Source organism: Ciconia boyciana, chromosome 3, assembly GCF_034638445.1.
Source record: "Ciconia boyciana chromosome 3, ASM3463844v1, whole genome shotgun sequence".
Classification (NCBI taxonomy): Eukaryota; Metazoa; Chordata; class Aves; order Ciconiiformes; family Ciconiidae; genus Ciconia; species Ciconia boyciana.
Window position 1 is genome coordinate 69,769,880 of NC_132936.1, and position 15,600 is coordinate 69,785,479.

A 15,600-nucleotide genomic window follows, 5' to 3' on the forward strand; every position below is an offset into this window, starting at 1 on the left:
GGGTAATGTTTTATCTGTCCTACCTTGCACTGACTCAACACTAGAAACAGATGTCTGCACAAGAACATTCTCATCATCGTCTCAGGCTTGTGACTGAGACTAGTTCAAACCACTGTCACCAGTTTAGGAACAAACCTGAAATTTATGGCCTCCATCGATCCCAGTTCGGGGAACTGGAGATAAGGCGCAGCCCCATCAGGGAGCGTAAGTGGTCCCTAGCCCTCTGCCTGGAGAGACCCATCGAGGCACCACAGATGCCCCCCACCTTGTCATGCACGCTGCCTTCCTGCTTTAGATGCCTTTCTACCAGGGACTACTGAAACGGTTCACAAATTCTTACTGGCCTGAACTGCATTCATCCCCCTGGCCCACTCGGAAAAAAACCCCCACTAGTTATTCTACTCTTTATTTGTCCTGTGACAATTTGGGTTGAAGAAAATCTCATCATGATCAGTAGGTCTTATCAGTAGGTAAGGTGTTATACTGGGGGGGAAACAAGGTTTTGGCCAGCTTTTAGAACATTTTAATAACACCTGACAGTGAGGGAGTCTTGATTGTTTGCTTGTTTATAAAACATGTTTTCCTTTTAAATAAAAACAGATTAAAGACTGAGCCTGAACTACTTGACTGTCCCTTTAAGGCATTTAAAAGAAATGATGGTAACCACACAGGAATGGAGTAAAAACACACACACAGAGCCTCTTTGCACACAGTGTTAACCAGAAGGACCAATGCCCCAGAAAAGTGCACACGCATGCCCCACCTCAAGGACCTGCCATACTTTTTTCCCCTTTTAATCTCATGCCTGCACGTGAGAAAAGGGATCAGCATAATCCCGCTCTATTCTGGAAACTTGCAAGCAGAAAGCTTCCAGGAATACTTAAAACAAAAGATGACTTCAGGATAACAGTAGCAGGTATAGAATAAAATAACTATTTTTGTTTAACTAAGAGTAAGACCATAATTACTTTGCAGATCCATTTCATCTGTCAAAAAGTGATATGGTCCCAACTCATAAAATAACACATTAAACCTCAAAGGCATGATCCTCTCTCGATACATATGAACACATGCTACATAAAACAAGAAAATATATAAACATGGCTGTTTAAAAGCCATTTGGAAAGCATAATAACCCAAAATATACATCACACTATCTTAACAAAATAATGTTTAATGATGACAGTTTAAGTTTGCAATTACATGACATTCTTAAGCAAAATATCACTTCTACTTATGGAAAAAGATTTAAAACTGCAAAAACAACTGAAGCATTTATTCATTTATATGCCATTTCAAGATGAAAAACCCTGCCAAGGGCAACACTGTAGTAGTGTAGCACATCCTTCTCTTTTCTTTTAAAAAGCAGTAAAGGTAAAAAGAAGGTTTTTTTAAAAAAAAACCCTAACCAAGGCGATATCCACATCTACTGGCAATATCTAATGATCAATGAATCTGCTACTGCAATAAATTTGCTTAAAACAAAGCTCTTCCTTTAATAGTTTTTACACAGCAGGCTCCTGATATGAAGAGGGGATGACTGATGCTGGCTTACAATATGGCTCTATAGTAAACTATGCCAGTATTACTATCAAATCACCTCTTATGAAACTCCCTTTCTGCCCACCATGCAATCAATTTAACAAAGATCTAAACAACTTACAGTTCAAACATTGAAATAAATCCCACTCTCCTCCTTCCCCTCTATGCTTATTAGAAGAATGGAAAGTCACAAGTCACTGGAACAGTCCCAGAAATTATTTTATCTGTTTACTTTTATTGACAAGATTGCATATTGAATTCAAGTGAGTCAAGGAAAAGGAGCAATGGCTTCACACTTGCACAATACATGAGAAATGAAGACGAGTACCAATTCCAAGGCAGAACACTAGAAGTTATACCTGACTGCAGAAGCTCGCTCACATTACATCTAGAAGGGCAAAATTAAAACATTATCCGTATGAAATTTCTTATCTGTTTTCTCTCCATAATAGAATATCCAGTCCATCACACTACAGAGTTTTACATAAAATGAAACTAGTGTCAAGAAAAAGTCCATCATCCACCCAGAATAAACACTACTTTCACCTTGATAATCTCCAAAACAAGTAGATTGACATAAATCTACAAGGGAAATAAAGAAAATATAGTAGGGAAAAGAAGGCAAATTACTGAGAAGCCCCCTTGCTCCAATCTGACATCCCTCTTCTCCATCCTGAAGTAAAACCAGTTCAATCACACTCACATCACAAAGGCGGCAATCAGGGAGACAGCTTATTTACCCTAAAACAGAACACAAAACTTCTTCCCCTCACAGCTGCTCCCCTGCTACAAGCAAGTTCAGGTTCCAGTCCATCAGGCACAGAATAGCCTGTAAACTCTTTGGGGCAAAGACCACCTTTTTGTTATGTACTTGGAGAACGACCAGAATAATAACGTCCTGATCCACAGCTGGGGCTACCATAAACTACTTCAATCTCTACTTCAAAAATCATTAGAGTGATTTTTCTCTTGCTTCATGACCCAACCATGCTTTCCAGGAAGAACACGTGTAGTCTGAAGTTTCCCGTAATTCTGGCTAGCCAGCATGAGGCAAAAACATCTTCAGAGGTCAGCTTCTGAGGCCAACATCCTGAAACAATTGACTTTATACAGTCCTCAAAGTTGTGACCATTCAAAACTACGACTTTGCACCGATGTTGAGTGCAAAAAGCAACAAAATCAATAGGAAAAGACAACAAAACGGTTAACTAAGAATACAGAAAACATGGAGGAAATTCATTTGCAAGCTGGAAAGAAAGAGCAAAACTAAGGATGACGGACAGAAAGGATGACGGATTGTATGACTGAGACTACCTCGGTATTCTACTTGACAGCATTAAATAAACAGGATGTACTGATATTTTTATGAGTAGAAATAACACAGACACACCAACTGGTGCAACAGGTATTATATGATTTTGTAGTTTATTTTAAAATTCTATTTAGAGTAAGTAAAGCCAATATTAAATCACAGCAACACAGAATGATATAGGCTCGAAGAGACCTTCAGAGAGGTCACGTAGTCAAACCTCCAGTTCAAAGCAAGTCTAGTGAGAACAGGGTGTTTGGGGGCCTTGTCTGGTTGAATTTTGAGCATCTCCAAGGATGGAGATTCCACTCTCTCTGGACTTTTGTTTTTTTTTCCTTTTACCAAGTTGCAGCTTCCCTTGTCCCAGTCTGCTCCCACTGCCTCCTGTCCTTCCACTGTGCACCTCTGAGATGAGACAGCTCTGTTCTCTCCCACATCCTGCCATTTGGTAGCTGTAAACAGCAGTAAGATCTCCCTTGGGCTTTCTCTTTGTAAGGCTGCCCAATATATCAAATTCAGTGAATCCACCCTTAAAACTCCTAAAACTATATGAATACCTACTCCTACTTCTCTTGCTAAAATTTTAATCAAGTAAACTCTAATTTTTAAATTACTTTCAAAAGATAATGAGTCTCATATAAGCAGAGACATGTCTCCTTAAATAAGCACAGTTTTAAAAATTTTTGTCTTGGCAGCATAATTTGACGTACAGTCCCAACTTTTTGTTATCCTAGTATTGATTTTCATATCATACACTGGTTACCACTTGACAGTAACTCTACTATGCATCAGCAGCAGAGAAAGAACACTGTTGCTGAAGTGTCAAAAGTACAGACTTCAACTTCTTGTGTTAGGAATTTGTTTTCTAGATTAGCAGTTCCCAAAGAATGGGATAGAACACAGTGGTGAGGTTTTACAGAGAAACGTTAGAGGAGGTGTTCACCTGATGACCCTTCTTGAGATAGGGGGAAGAGCAGCCATGGAACCAATCTGGAGACAGGGAAAAGAAAAGGAGCAGGCCCCAAGGTGTTAAGGACTATTTATTATTGATACGAAACAGTCCCATCTATACACAAATACTCCAAGAGAAGCCTGTATAATTCAGAACCTGGAATCAGAGTTCAAAACTTAAGCAGCTGACCACTACTGAAGAACAGGATAACCAACCAGCCATTCACAAACCACGAAGAATTTCAGGTGCAATTCTCACACTAAGGATTACCAACCACAAGGCTGTGTTGGCGAGGTCCCAATGTATCATCTGAATTTGCAGATTCAGGCAAAAGTACTTACTGACCTTGAGACGCCTGTATTACCCTTGGAGCCTGGATTTAGACACTCCTTCAATGTACCTTCAAATACTCAAAGAAGAAATTTGGCTACATTGAGGCTGCTATCTTCTACTTGGGAATCTGTCCCTGCCTTTCCCTTCATCTCAGTTCTCTGAAGTCCATAATATATGGAAGGCTTTACTCTCATTTTGCACCCCTTCACTTCATTGCACAAACCTTCACTTTACTTGCTATGATAGCAGATGATGTAATTGGAACATGTATCAACAGATAAATCAGTATCTTGTTATTTCATAAGTCCTGTATAGTTGGTATGTTTTATATATTTTTAAAATAAAATACTCAATCCATTCAGCTGACAGTATTTAAAATGCAATGAGGTGTCCAAGGCAGCAAAAAAAAAAATCATTTCAATTTTACAAACTGTGATATGTAGACATTGGAGCAGCTGTGTTTCTTCTATCTCATAGGCTGTATTACTAGGACTTTATCTGCTAAGACTTTACCAAGATGCTTATGAACAGTATTTTCAAGTCATACAGAAATCAAGCATTTAATGCCAAAGTAAAAAGGGAGAAAATTAAATTTAAAGACACAACTCCAATCTTTAAAGTCGCAGTTACATATAATCCAAAAGATGGAAAGTGGTGACATTTACAAGAACATCATAGATACAATTAAGAATTCTATTTCATAAACCATCCAGCATTTTAATGAAAAAAGTTAATTCTCAATGGAATTTTAAAATGTAGATGAAGAAAAATTAACATGTAATTACACAGTGAAATTATCATAGCTTTATTTTAAAATCAAAGGAGGGGAGCCTCCTGTATCATTGCTACTTACAGCATCTTTTATTAGTTTATTTTACACACTATTTTTATTTCGAGCTAAGACTTCTATATTGCACGAGCATTATCCCAAAATGTTAATCAACCATGCCTGACAGAATTCCCCAGTGATTTGCAGCAAGTGCTGATGCTTCCACTAATACCCAGTCTTGAGCAACTCACTTTTGTTAGATTTCCCAGGATGGCGAGTATGCTTTAGTTTCATCCTTCCATTTCCAGATCACCTTTCTGTGATTAATAGAGCTGAGACTGCAGACAGAACTGAGCCTACACATACAGCCGCATCAGCTGTGGACATCCATTTTGTTCAGCATCTAAAATCTGGGTATTTCTCAAGCTCTGGGAAGCAGACCCATACACTATCACTTCTGATCTTAGTTAAAAACAGAATCACTTTAAATGAATCTTAATGGCTAACATACAAAGCACGATTCAAGAACTGCAATGGATATTGAATTATGCGGTTTCACTAACTGGATGTGAAAACTGACAACATTCAAATTAATAGCTGTAACATCAATTAAAAATATCTCCTAGAAAGCTCCCTTGACAAAGCAGCTCCAAAATGTCTTGAACTCATCTATCCTCAAATGAAACAACATGAAAAACAAAACAGTAGTGACCATGTTAGATGCAGGAGCTCTAAACAACATTTGTCTTGTGAGGGGAAAACAAGACAAAAGCAAGGAAAACCTCCAGACTCCACTGACATCTGATCAAGAAACTGTTACTTCTTTTTAAAATTATATAGAATTAATAGTTGCTGAGGTATATATATACTGGCTTTATTCAAAAAAGCTGATACAAAATAAAGCCTGAAAGTGTGTGCAGATGTATTTGTGTGTATATCCCCAAAGACTTTTCAGAGGATGCTGTCTGATTCCGTGTTTATTTAATTTTGTTTTTAACACTGTTCTCTCGAAAAGGGGTCAGGTGGGTTTTGTTCATTTCACACAGATCAGTTTTACACTTCCAGCTCCAGGGTGACTATCAGTAGTGAAGGAGGGTGCTTACCTGCTGAGCCTGGTACCTCTGTTGGGCCTGCGACAGATATTGTGCCTGGGGTGGCAGATGCTGTGGCTGCTGGTTGTAGTACGGCTGCTGGCCCTGCTGGCAGTAGCCGCTTACACCTTGCTGACCATACTGAGGCGGTATCTGTTGGAAGAGCCAAGCAAAGCAAATGCATGAGTTGAGGCAGGAGGACATGAAATCAAGCTATGTCACATCTATATGGCAACCTGACCAGAAGGGGTATCCTCAGCTATACACCTGACCCAACAGCCCCACTCTTTTACTCAGCAGCTAATGCAAGCCCTTAGATCCTCTTGCCTGAGCAGGAGGAGTAAGCCAGAGTGGTCTGTATAGTTACTCTTTTCAGGAAGAGCTTCTAAGGAAAATGCTATGCTTCTGAACATCACGATCCCATAATGCCCAGCCTTAAAACACAGAAGCAGTTATTTTCAATGTTTGCTCTCCATAGGCACACTACTGAGGCAAATCAACAGAGGAATCATTCTGATGCGCTGACCCAAAAGTAGAATGTTCAGTCTCTCTCAGTCTCCTCCCCCGTACTAAGATAAATCTTTAAAAAGTAAAAGCAACACACTGGTGCAACACAAAATAACCCATTACAAGTCCTATTAACAGACAAATCAGCACATGTCATGCACCGAGAACCACACACACACTGAGAATTTAAGTTACAACCAGAAGCAACTCAATTATAATGTCAGAGAAATTTTCTGCATCAATTTAGTCTGTAAGCCTTGTATCAATAGACACTGGCATTTTCTTGAGATATTTGTAAGAGCACACTCTCAACAAGCTCCTGATATTGTGTCTATACCAACCCTATTTTAGGTACCCATGCTTTTCCCCAAACACTGGTATTTAGCACCATTTCAGATTGAATGACAGATGCAACACAGGACTTCTCCCTTCTAGAATGGGCTGGTGCTGCACATCCCTGCCCTAAGCAAATGTCTTGGATACCCGATCACATCTGAAATGCTTTGATCTCTGAATTGTTCCCACTGAGTCTCTGATAAACCAATAGATCTGTTTACTCAACATGTAGAACAGACCTGTTCTACCTAAAGTTAACTTACCACATTCGTTCAACAATACAGTAATATTTGCTAGGTGGTAATATAAAGTCAAATTTAAACATGTGTAGGGGTTTTTTTACTATCACAACCTGATCTGCTTCTATTACTTCTGCCAGAAGTTGGTAGTCCTACTTCTTGCTAACTCTTAAGGTCAGCACTGTAACCCCACTTCTGCACTTGTTCTCTTCGCTTGCGCTTCCATTTCCTTCACCATCATTTCACAGGCAGTTAGATGTTTCTGTGACCAAAGTAACCCTTTTTGACAAATACCCTCTCCCTGCTGATGCATAAATGAAGCAGTTATAATGCAAACTAAAAAGGCTGTGTTGGAATATCATCAGGCAAACAGACAGCTGGAGTCTGGGTTCTGACAGAAGACCACATGGTGATTTGCCCGTCAGCTGCAAAGGTCACAGAGCCTGGACTGGTTCCTAGGAAATGCTGAGGAGAAACCTATGTTGTGGTCCATCTGGGTCCCAGTTAACATTAGGAAGAAAAGGAAAGACATCCTGACAGCAAAGTATGGCTTCTGGAAAGAAGAAGAAAAAGAGAATCTGAATGCCCTGTTGACAGGATGGTGACAAAGCAAGAGATCAAATTCATCAGGAACCAGAGTATTTCTAGTATAAAGATACTTGCACAGGAGGGCTGGAGCTCACCTGAACATAGGAGCCAGGTCGCTGGTACCTAAGGATCAAGAAAATGAAATTTTGAACTGAAGAGAGGGGATTAGAAGAACACATGGTTCAAAAGCATGGCATTGCTATGACAAATGAAGATGCAGAGGTTCTGGGTCATCAAGTGAAGATGCCAAGAAGAATCAAAGAATGAAAACAGACACACAGATGACTGCAGAGTAAATAGAGTAGCAAGAAGAAAATCCAACAATACATTGCCTTCTACACAAAAGGGGGGGGGGGGAGGGGATGTAGAAGAAAAACTGGATCACTGGAACATCAAGCCTCAAACAAAAGCACTAACAGTAGTCGTATCAGAAATCTAGTAGAAGGGAGACAATTAGTGGGTCGCTATTTTGCATCATCCTAAGATACAAATACACAGGGAAGACAGCTGATGACAAAGTGATATTATATGCTACCCAGAGTTTAGAAACAAATCAAAACAAAACTCCACCTCACCAAGCAGCAGAGGCCTGGAGCTTGGTCGGATCAGGAAGAGTGAGTGTGGGACCACCAGGCATGGCCGGACTATGGTGACACTGACAGCAGCACACTGAGCTGGAAAGGCACAGTGCAAGATTGTATAGTGGGAGATTTCAACTCCTCCCATGTAGACTGAGCAAGCAGTCTACAAAGCAGAGTTATCTATCAGATAACTGCCAAAGGTTGTTCCATGGAGCTGATGGTTAGGGAGCCTGTACAAGGAGCCACTGCCTTTGGCTCAGCCCTGCTAGAGCAGCAGGAATCATCTACTTCTACATCCTACAGCTGCAGAACCCTACTCATCAGTGACTATAACACAGTTAAATTGAGCATCCCTACAGGAACAATGAAAACCAAGGAATCTACTACTGTTGTGCTTAACTTCAAAAAGTACCTATGTAAAAAGGAGAAAGCTTGTTAAAAGGAAGCTCTAACAGACAGCTACAAGAAATAAAATCTGACTGGCAGCATCAAAGCTGCTTAACAACAACCACATGGAAAGCACAGAACCAATATTCGCCACCTATTAAGAAAGGCTTGAGAAGAGCAAAGGGACATCAGCGTGGCTCATTGCAGGTTTCTAGAAGCAAAAAGGCATTCTTCAATAAGCCGACACCAGGCCCAAATGAGGAAAACAGAAAAGACTGTAAACTCTGTCACTTCCAATGTAATAAGGCAGGCCAGAAAGAACTGGAGGAACAGCTAGGAAAAGGAATCAAATGAGTAATGAATCATTTCTTCAAACACATCAGGAGCAGGAGGTCTGCCAGAAAGTCTGAAGTGCCAAGTGATGATCAAGGTATATAAGGAGATTCAGAGAAAACAGGGCCATCACAGAGAAGTTTAACAAATTTTTTGCACTAGTGTGCAATGAGAAAAAAAACTTGGGAGGTTCCCATGCTGGAGTCCTCCTTTGTGAGGGACTCAATGAATGTGTCTGAATCCAATTCATGGAACAAACTGACAAATGAATGGTAAGAAACGCTCAAGACCATACAGTATCAATCCAGAGGTCTAAACAAATTCAAGAATGACATAGCTGAATTACTAATGACAGTACACAGCCCGTAGCTTGGAGATGCCTTGGTAGGTGAGAATTGGAGTATGGCTTTAAAAAAAAAAAAGGCAGATATTTGAGTAATTTAAGACTATAAAGGACTGATGACTGTTCTGGATAAATCAGGACAGACAAGAATGAAGATAAATATTAGGAAACATCAACGCAGCTTTTGCAAAGGAAAATCCCTCTCTACAGACTTCTTGGACTTACTAGGAAGGGTCAAACACAAAGGTTCAGAGAAATGCAACAAGAATGATCAAAAGTATGGAACAGTTTCCATAAAAGAAGCTATAACCCTGGGAGTATGGAAAAGACACCAGGAAGTAAGAATATGATAGAAAGCTACAAAACCATCTTGTCCAACACAACGATTAGGAGGCACTAAATGGTAGAAGCTGGTAGAAGCAAACTTCAAAAGAAGAGAGAGAGGTTCTCTAGTCAAAGAGGCAGCAGATGTTTGAAACTCCTTGCCAAATGATGTTTTGAAAGCTGAAAGTTTATGTGGGCTCAAGCAAAGACTGGACAAGTTCACAAAAGAGACATCCTCTGAGGGTTACCAAATATACAGAGCCACATCTGGCTCAGGAAGTCCCTGAACTGAAAATAGCTGGAGGCTTGGAGGGTATTGGGGGAAGTATAACATGCTTGCTTTGTTCTGACTCTTCTCTAGGCGTCCAATTAAAGCCTCCACTGGAGGCAGGATACAGAGCTACATGAACCCTTGATCTGACCTGATATAGCCATGCCTATGTTCTAACCACCTCTTTGCAATACGTGTTTGTGTCCTGTGAGAATGCAATGAAAATTTGGTGTGTGAGGTACTAATGTAAGCAACAAATGTAAGCAACTGGAAAAGGCAGTAACACCTTGATTGCAAGAAGCTGGGAGACTGCTCCAATTTCTTAATTTTTTTCCCTAGCAATCTGCTTCCAGACACTGGTGTAAAAAAGGGTACTGGGCTCTTCTGACCTTATGTATCAGTTACTTATGTTGGAATTTTCCTCCATATTCTCCCAATCCAAACTGTTTTTTTAAAAAAACAAACTAACTCCAGAAACACAACAATAATCCTAATACTACATGTACTTTTAGATGCTATGCTCTTCAGTGCAGAGACCCATCACTGCTGCCTTAGCAGAACACTCAGTATAATTTCTGTGGCTATTTAAATAAATAACAAACAACAACATGCAAATTAATCCTCCTGCTTTACTGATGGGGATCACAAGATACCGCTTATGGACAAATGTTTATTAAGCAGCATATAAAAAAGCTTAATTAAAATCTCCCCAGAACAAAACAAATCTGAAGCCAATTACTTACAATGCTTGGAGTGAATGACCCAAGCATCCTCTTTCTTCATAAGGTAAACCCTCCCTCCCTTTCTCCCATACACCCACATTCTTTGTGGCCACACAACGCAGGAGATGAGAATTTGGGAAACTTCAGCATGCCTGTGGTAATGCACACATTCTTGGGATGGTTCAAGAGAAAACAGACCCAAGTTTGAATCTATTTCTAGGCAAGCACAGAAATTGTAGATAATTACTTTGCCGCCTATCTGACTTGCACAGTACAACTTGCACAGACTTGCACAAACAGCATTATTTTGGAAGAAGTATGACTGACCATCAGTGATTAAACCACTCTGAACGCGAACAAGGAAAGGACGAGAATGAAAGAGAAACAAAATTGACAGCCAGAATGAAGAGGTGGGAGAAATCCAATTAAACCTATAACTTCGCCTATTATCTTTAATTCTTGCTTGAACAAGGGGTCTTGTGGCAGACATTCTTTGTCCAGGTAATACCTTGATAGTAATGGAAGTTTTAAGCAATTTTTGCGTGCATAATCCATAACTGATGTCAAAGGAGAAGGATCATTAGACAGCATTACAGTAATTATAATAATTTTTAAAATTAAAATGTAACAGAATTAGTGTGTTAGCATATGTATGCCAATAATACCAGCAATATGCAGCTACTGCACTTTTAAGCCATCCTAACGGCTGGATCCGGTCAATAATGGAAGAAACTTTACATGTCCCCTATCACAAAAAGCTCCACCAAGTCACTTTGGGACCCACCTGAACATGCCAGTCACCACGACATGCTCACTACATGGAAACAGTCCTGGCAACATCGGCCGTTGCTTCTCCCTGCAATCTGTTTGGTGCCCAAAAAGTAAGGCAGACCCTGGATAATGTCAGTAGCAGGCAACAGCACAGTTCAGAACTCTTGAACCACAGTGCCATGATATAAAAAATCAGGGGGGGGAAGGCTGTCTGGTCTGATTAGCATTAAGCCCTACTTACTTGCTTTGCCGAGAAACAGTGAAACACACCTGAACACTGGGAAACAACTACCATCTTCAGAAATGTAATTGTAACATTCCACTTTCCTAGCAACTATAACACTGTACTTACATAGAAATTAGAATACAAAATGTACAGTGAGTGGGATTCCCGGGGGGGGGGGGGGGGGGGAACACACACACCACCCAGAAGTAAAACAGCACATTCTTTCAGTCAACAAAACATTAGCCAAATTCAATTCTAATTCTTTTAATTTTACAGTGGTCACTTCAGTAATAACTATAAAGCAAGCTGACACACAGTTCCCATCAAACCTTCAAATAAAACTCTTGAGATTTTCTGAAACATCTACTGCTTCAGTCTTAGATTTCCAAAGCCAGATCTCTGCCAAAACATAAGTATTTTCCCTCAAACATTCAAACCATGCATTTCTCCATACTTTTGCATAGAAAGTTACAAGGAAAAACTAACCCTCTGACTTTCATATACTTAAAAAAAATTTGGTTCATATCTACAACTTTGAGTCACGTAAGCCCAGGTCTTAATCTGTATGTTTAGCTGCATTACAGAAAGAAGAAAAATATAATACACTTATACAGCAGAGGGAAATCCTCTGTCAGACATTCAGTGGAAGATTCTATCACAGTGCAGCACGGTCTCCTGTCTCAAATCACGATGTCCAACCCCAGGCATGCTTGTGCACACACAGTCTTAACGAAGGCTACAAGTCCTTCTCACTGAATGACCACAAAAATTCTAAAAGGAAACCAAGTAAAAAGCTGGGTGTTAATGTCAAGGCTATTAATCAGAAATCCTGATACTAAGGCATTTTATTCATACATTCTATAAATTCTATTACTTCTTATCACTTAGCTTTGACTTTTTGACAATACATTTGTCACAATGTTCACCTATGTTACTGTCTTTCCTAGACTGCATGCCTTTATGCTGGAGTGTGAACTTTAAAATCTTATTAAGAGCCTTTAAAATATTAACACTGGGCCTGATACTGGTCCACCCTGTGACCCAGAGCAAGGAAGCGAAAGGATAAAAAGCATGTTTCTGTGTCACAGCCCAATAATCCCCATTCCAGAACTTGCAAGGTAGCGGATTTTGCAGAGTCATTAAATGTATGTCTACGTTGAAGACTGCAGTGCAGTACACAGATCTGCAAACTAGCTCAGATATTGGAAGGAGCCTACACCAAAAGCCATGCTAGGCTAATTTGCCATGCTCTACAGAAGGGTGAATTAGGTCAGAGGGAGATCCACACTCTTGTAACCAGGCTGCTTCTTGTACACAAGCCAGTTGATTTAAAAAGCTAACGCAAGTATCTTTACAACATGCTGCAGTCTGCAATGCAGTCATACCCTGTACTACTGTTAACGTGCAGGACAGAAAGGACAGGACTTCAAACACAGGCCTGTAGTCCCCTTTTCCTCGAAAAGTGCACAGCAGCATGATTACACCAGTTGTCAGAGCAATGTATATGGCATCAAATATGTACCTGTCATGAGGTGCTCTCTATATACTGCTTTTTACTGTAGCTTAAATCAAAGCAACATGAGCTAACCCATTATTAGCAGAGGCAATTTTCCTCTCTTAAAAAAGAGAAACTATAAAAAAATAGAATGTAAAAAACTACTAAGATTACATGATTAAAAAACTCTCCAGTCAGAAAATATAGATGTTAAGGTTCCAAAAGCAACATTAACTGAGCCATGTTGCACATATATAGCACCTTCTCTTACTGATTTATGTTGTCAAAGGCATTTCATAAAATATAGAGGATGTGAAATGTGGCTCAGTTAATGTGGCTGCTAGAATCTTATCATTTATGTTTTCTGACTTCTTAGCTGTGCAACCTTCACATCTTATTAACATAGTTTTTTTGCATAGACTGTAGTATGGAATAGTACTTATGTTTTATGTATTGACATATTTTTGATGTACTGAGATTCTGAATAAGTTTGCTATTCTTCATGATGAGAGCCAAATAAATAAAGACTACTACCACAAAATAGTCAATCATTTATAAGGAAAAGCAATATCTCTCCTTCCAAAAAAGAACACTTTGATTCCCTTGTCAGAAATTGATGAAAACTACCTCTGCCGTAAATGCTAAATCTATGCCAATATCACAACCACCTCCCATTCCCACCTTCCCCTAAAAACAGCAAACAAACAAAAATAAAAAATTTGCATGTTTTAGATGAGCTAAAATTAGTTTCAAGGGAGAGGTAAAACAGCTGAGTCTAGAAACAATAGGAAGAAATTTTTCCTACACAAGAGCCTGATAGTGTTGATTTGTACACTGCGTTACAGTTTGAACTAATACAACATTTGGTCCTTTCTGCAAATTAAGGGATGAAAATATGATAATTTCTAGTAAGAGATTTCCATATTGTTACATCCATCCCCTCAGACCGACACAATAGAGAAGATTGAAAATTTGCAATAGAATTTTTTTCAGAAGAGCTATTTTGATATATTGTATTAAAAATAGAGAGAAATCATAGTGCCTATATATACACACACACACTTAAATGATGAGTCAGATAAGATATCTATTCTTATACTCTGCCTTCCTTTTTTTTTTTAAGTGATCAAAACAATTATGAGGGATCATGTAATCTGCTTAAGTATTTGATTTCCATTTTACAAACCAACATAAGAAAAAAGCACATCAGAACTGCCACAATCAATGTGAGCTTCACCTGATCCCTATGGTGTTTCCAATGGTTGGTGCTTCAGTAAAAATCATGTAGGAAACCTCATCCCTCACTGCACTAATAGCATAAAACTCACCTACGAAATGCCAGCCATTAAAGAAAAATGCAAAAGTCTGTATTTAACCTGATTTTTAATCATATAACAAATAATTTATCACAGGGCACTTCTTGTGCATGTATGAATGGACTACACAACAGCCTTTGGTCCCCAAATCCTGTATTTGCCATTTGTTCTCCATTAGTAAGTTTTGACCACTATTTCTGAAACGGTGGTTAAAATAAAATATAGTTAAGAAAACACATACATACAAACGTTTTTCTTCAGACAAGTTTTGCAGTGCCATTCAAACCTTCTAAAGCAGGGAACACAAATGAGAGGTATGGGTAGAGTCTGAATAGCAGGTAATCTAACCGCATGAGTAATCCTCCATTTTTATGCATTTATACACAGAGAGACTCCCAACACTTAACTATTGGAGACTGAAAAATCCCTCTGTAGCATGGCTTTCACTGTGTATTTCTTCTGGCATACAATCTTGGTAGCTGGAAGAAATGCAAACATTATTCCTTAATTGCTGTAGTGAGAAAAGGCAGAATGCACACACGCCCTGTTTACCATCGCTTCCCCAACATCTTACATACTCTTGAGTTTTCCTTCCTTCTTCCAGTCTCTTTCAAGAGAGAGAAGGGTGCTTTTTAATTCATTCATGTGCTTCTCCAAAGATATCGATCTTGATAAATACTGTCTTTACCATATCTAAGTTTGATGGCTTTCACAGCTAAATCATCTGAGATCATTTAGAGTCCTTCACTGTACCTCTTAAAAATAGCAAGAGAAGAATATAAAATATCTTCCACAGGGAGCAATGCTGTGTACTATTCAGCAATCCATGCCTTTCTCCTCTGCCCACCCAAACTTGTTCAGTTCCACTGGACTGTTGGGCTTCATAGACAATCACAGTCCACACAGTCTCTCCCTGACAGCTGCTTTTCTTCTCCTTTCTTTATTCCTGTCTCTTCCCCCTGCCCCGAAAGGTCCCTTGAGTACACCTATGACAACAGATGGATTTGCTTAGGCACTCTAGCACCTCACTGTGCAGGGAGATGGATGACCCCAAGCTTTCGATGTTACAGAAGTGCAGTTTCAACTCTTCCATCCTCCTTGGGCTCCTAGTTCCTTGAGAAATATGGTGAATGTAAAGGTTAAAAAACCCAGACTCCTTCTGGGA

General features: G+C 39.5%; 1 protein-coding gene across 7 annotated transcripts in view; it reads right to left on the reverse strand.

The window, feature by feature from the left end:
* ARID1B (AT-rich interaction domain 1B) overlaps positions 1-15,600 on the reverse strand; it is a 337,147-nt gene that overhangs the window by 247,870 nt on the left and 73,677 nt on the right. For all 7 annotated transcript variants that reach the window (XM_072856051.1, XM_072856055.1, XM_072856053.1 and 4 more), the window contains exon 3: positions 6,009-6,149. In XM_072856051.1, the coding sequence (XP_072712152.1) occupies positions 6,009-6,149 (141 nt within the window). The remainder of the gene's footprint in view (positions 1-6,008; positions 6,150-15,600) is intronic.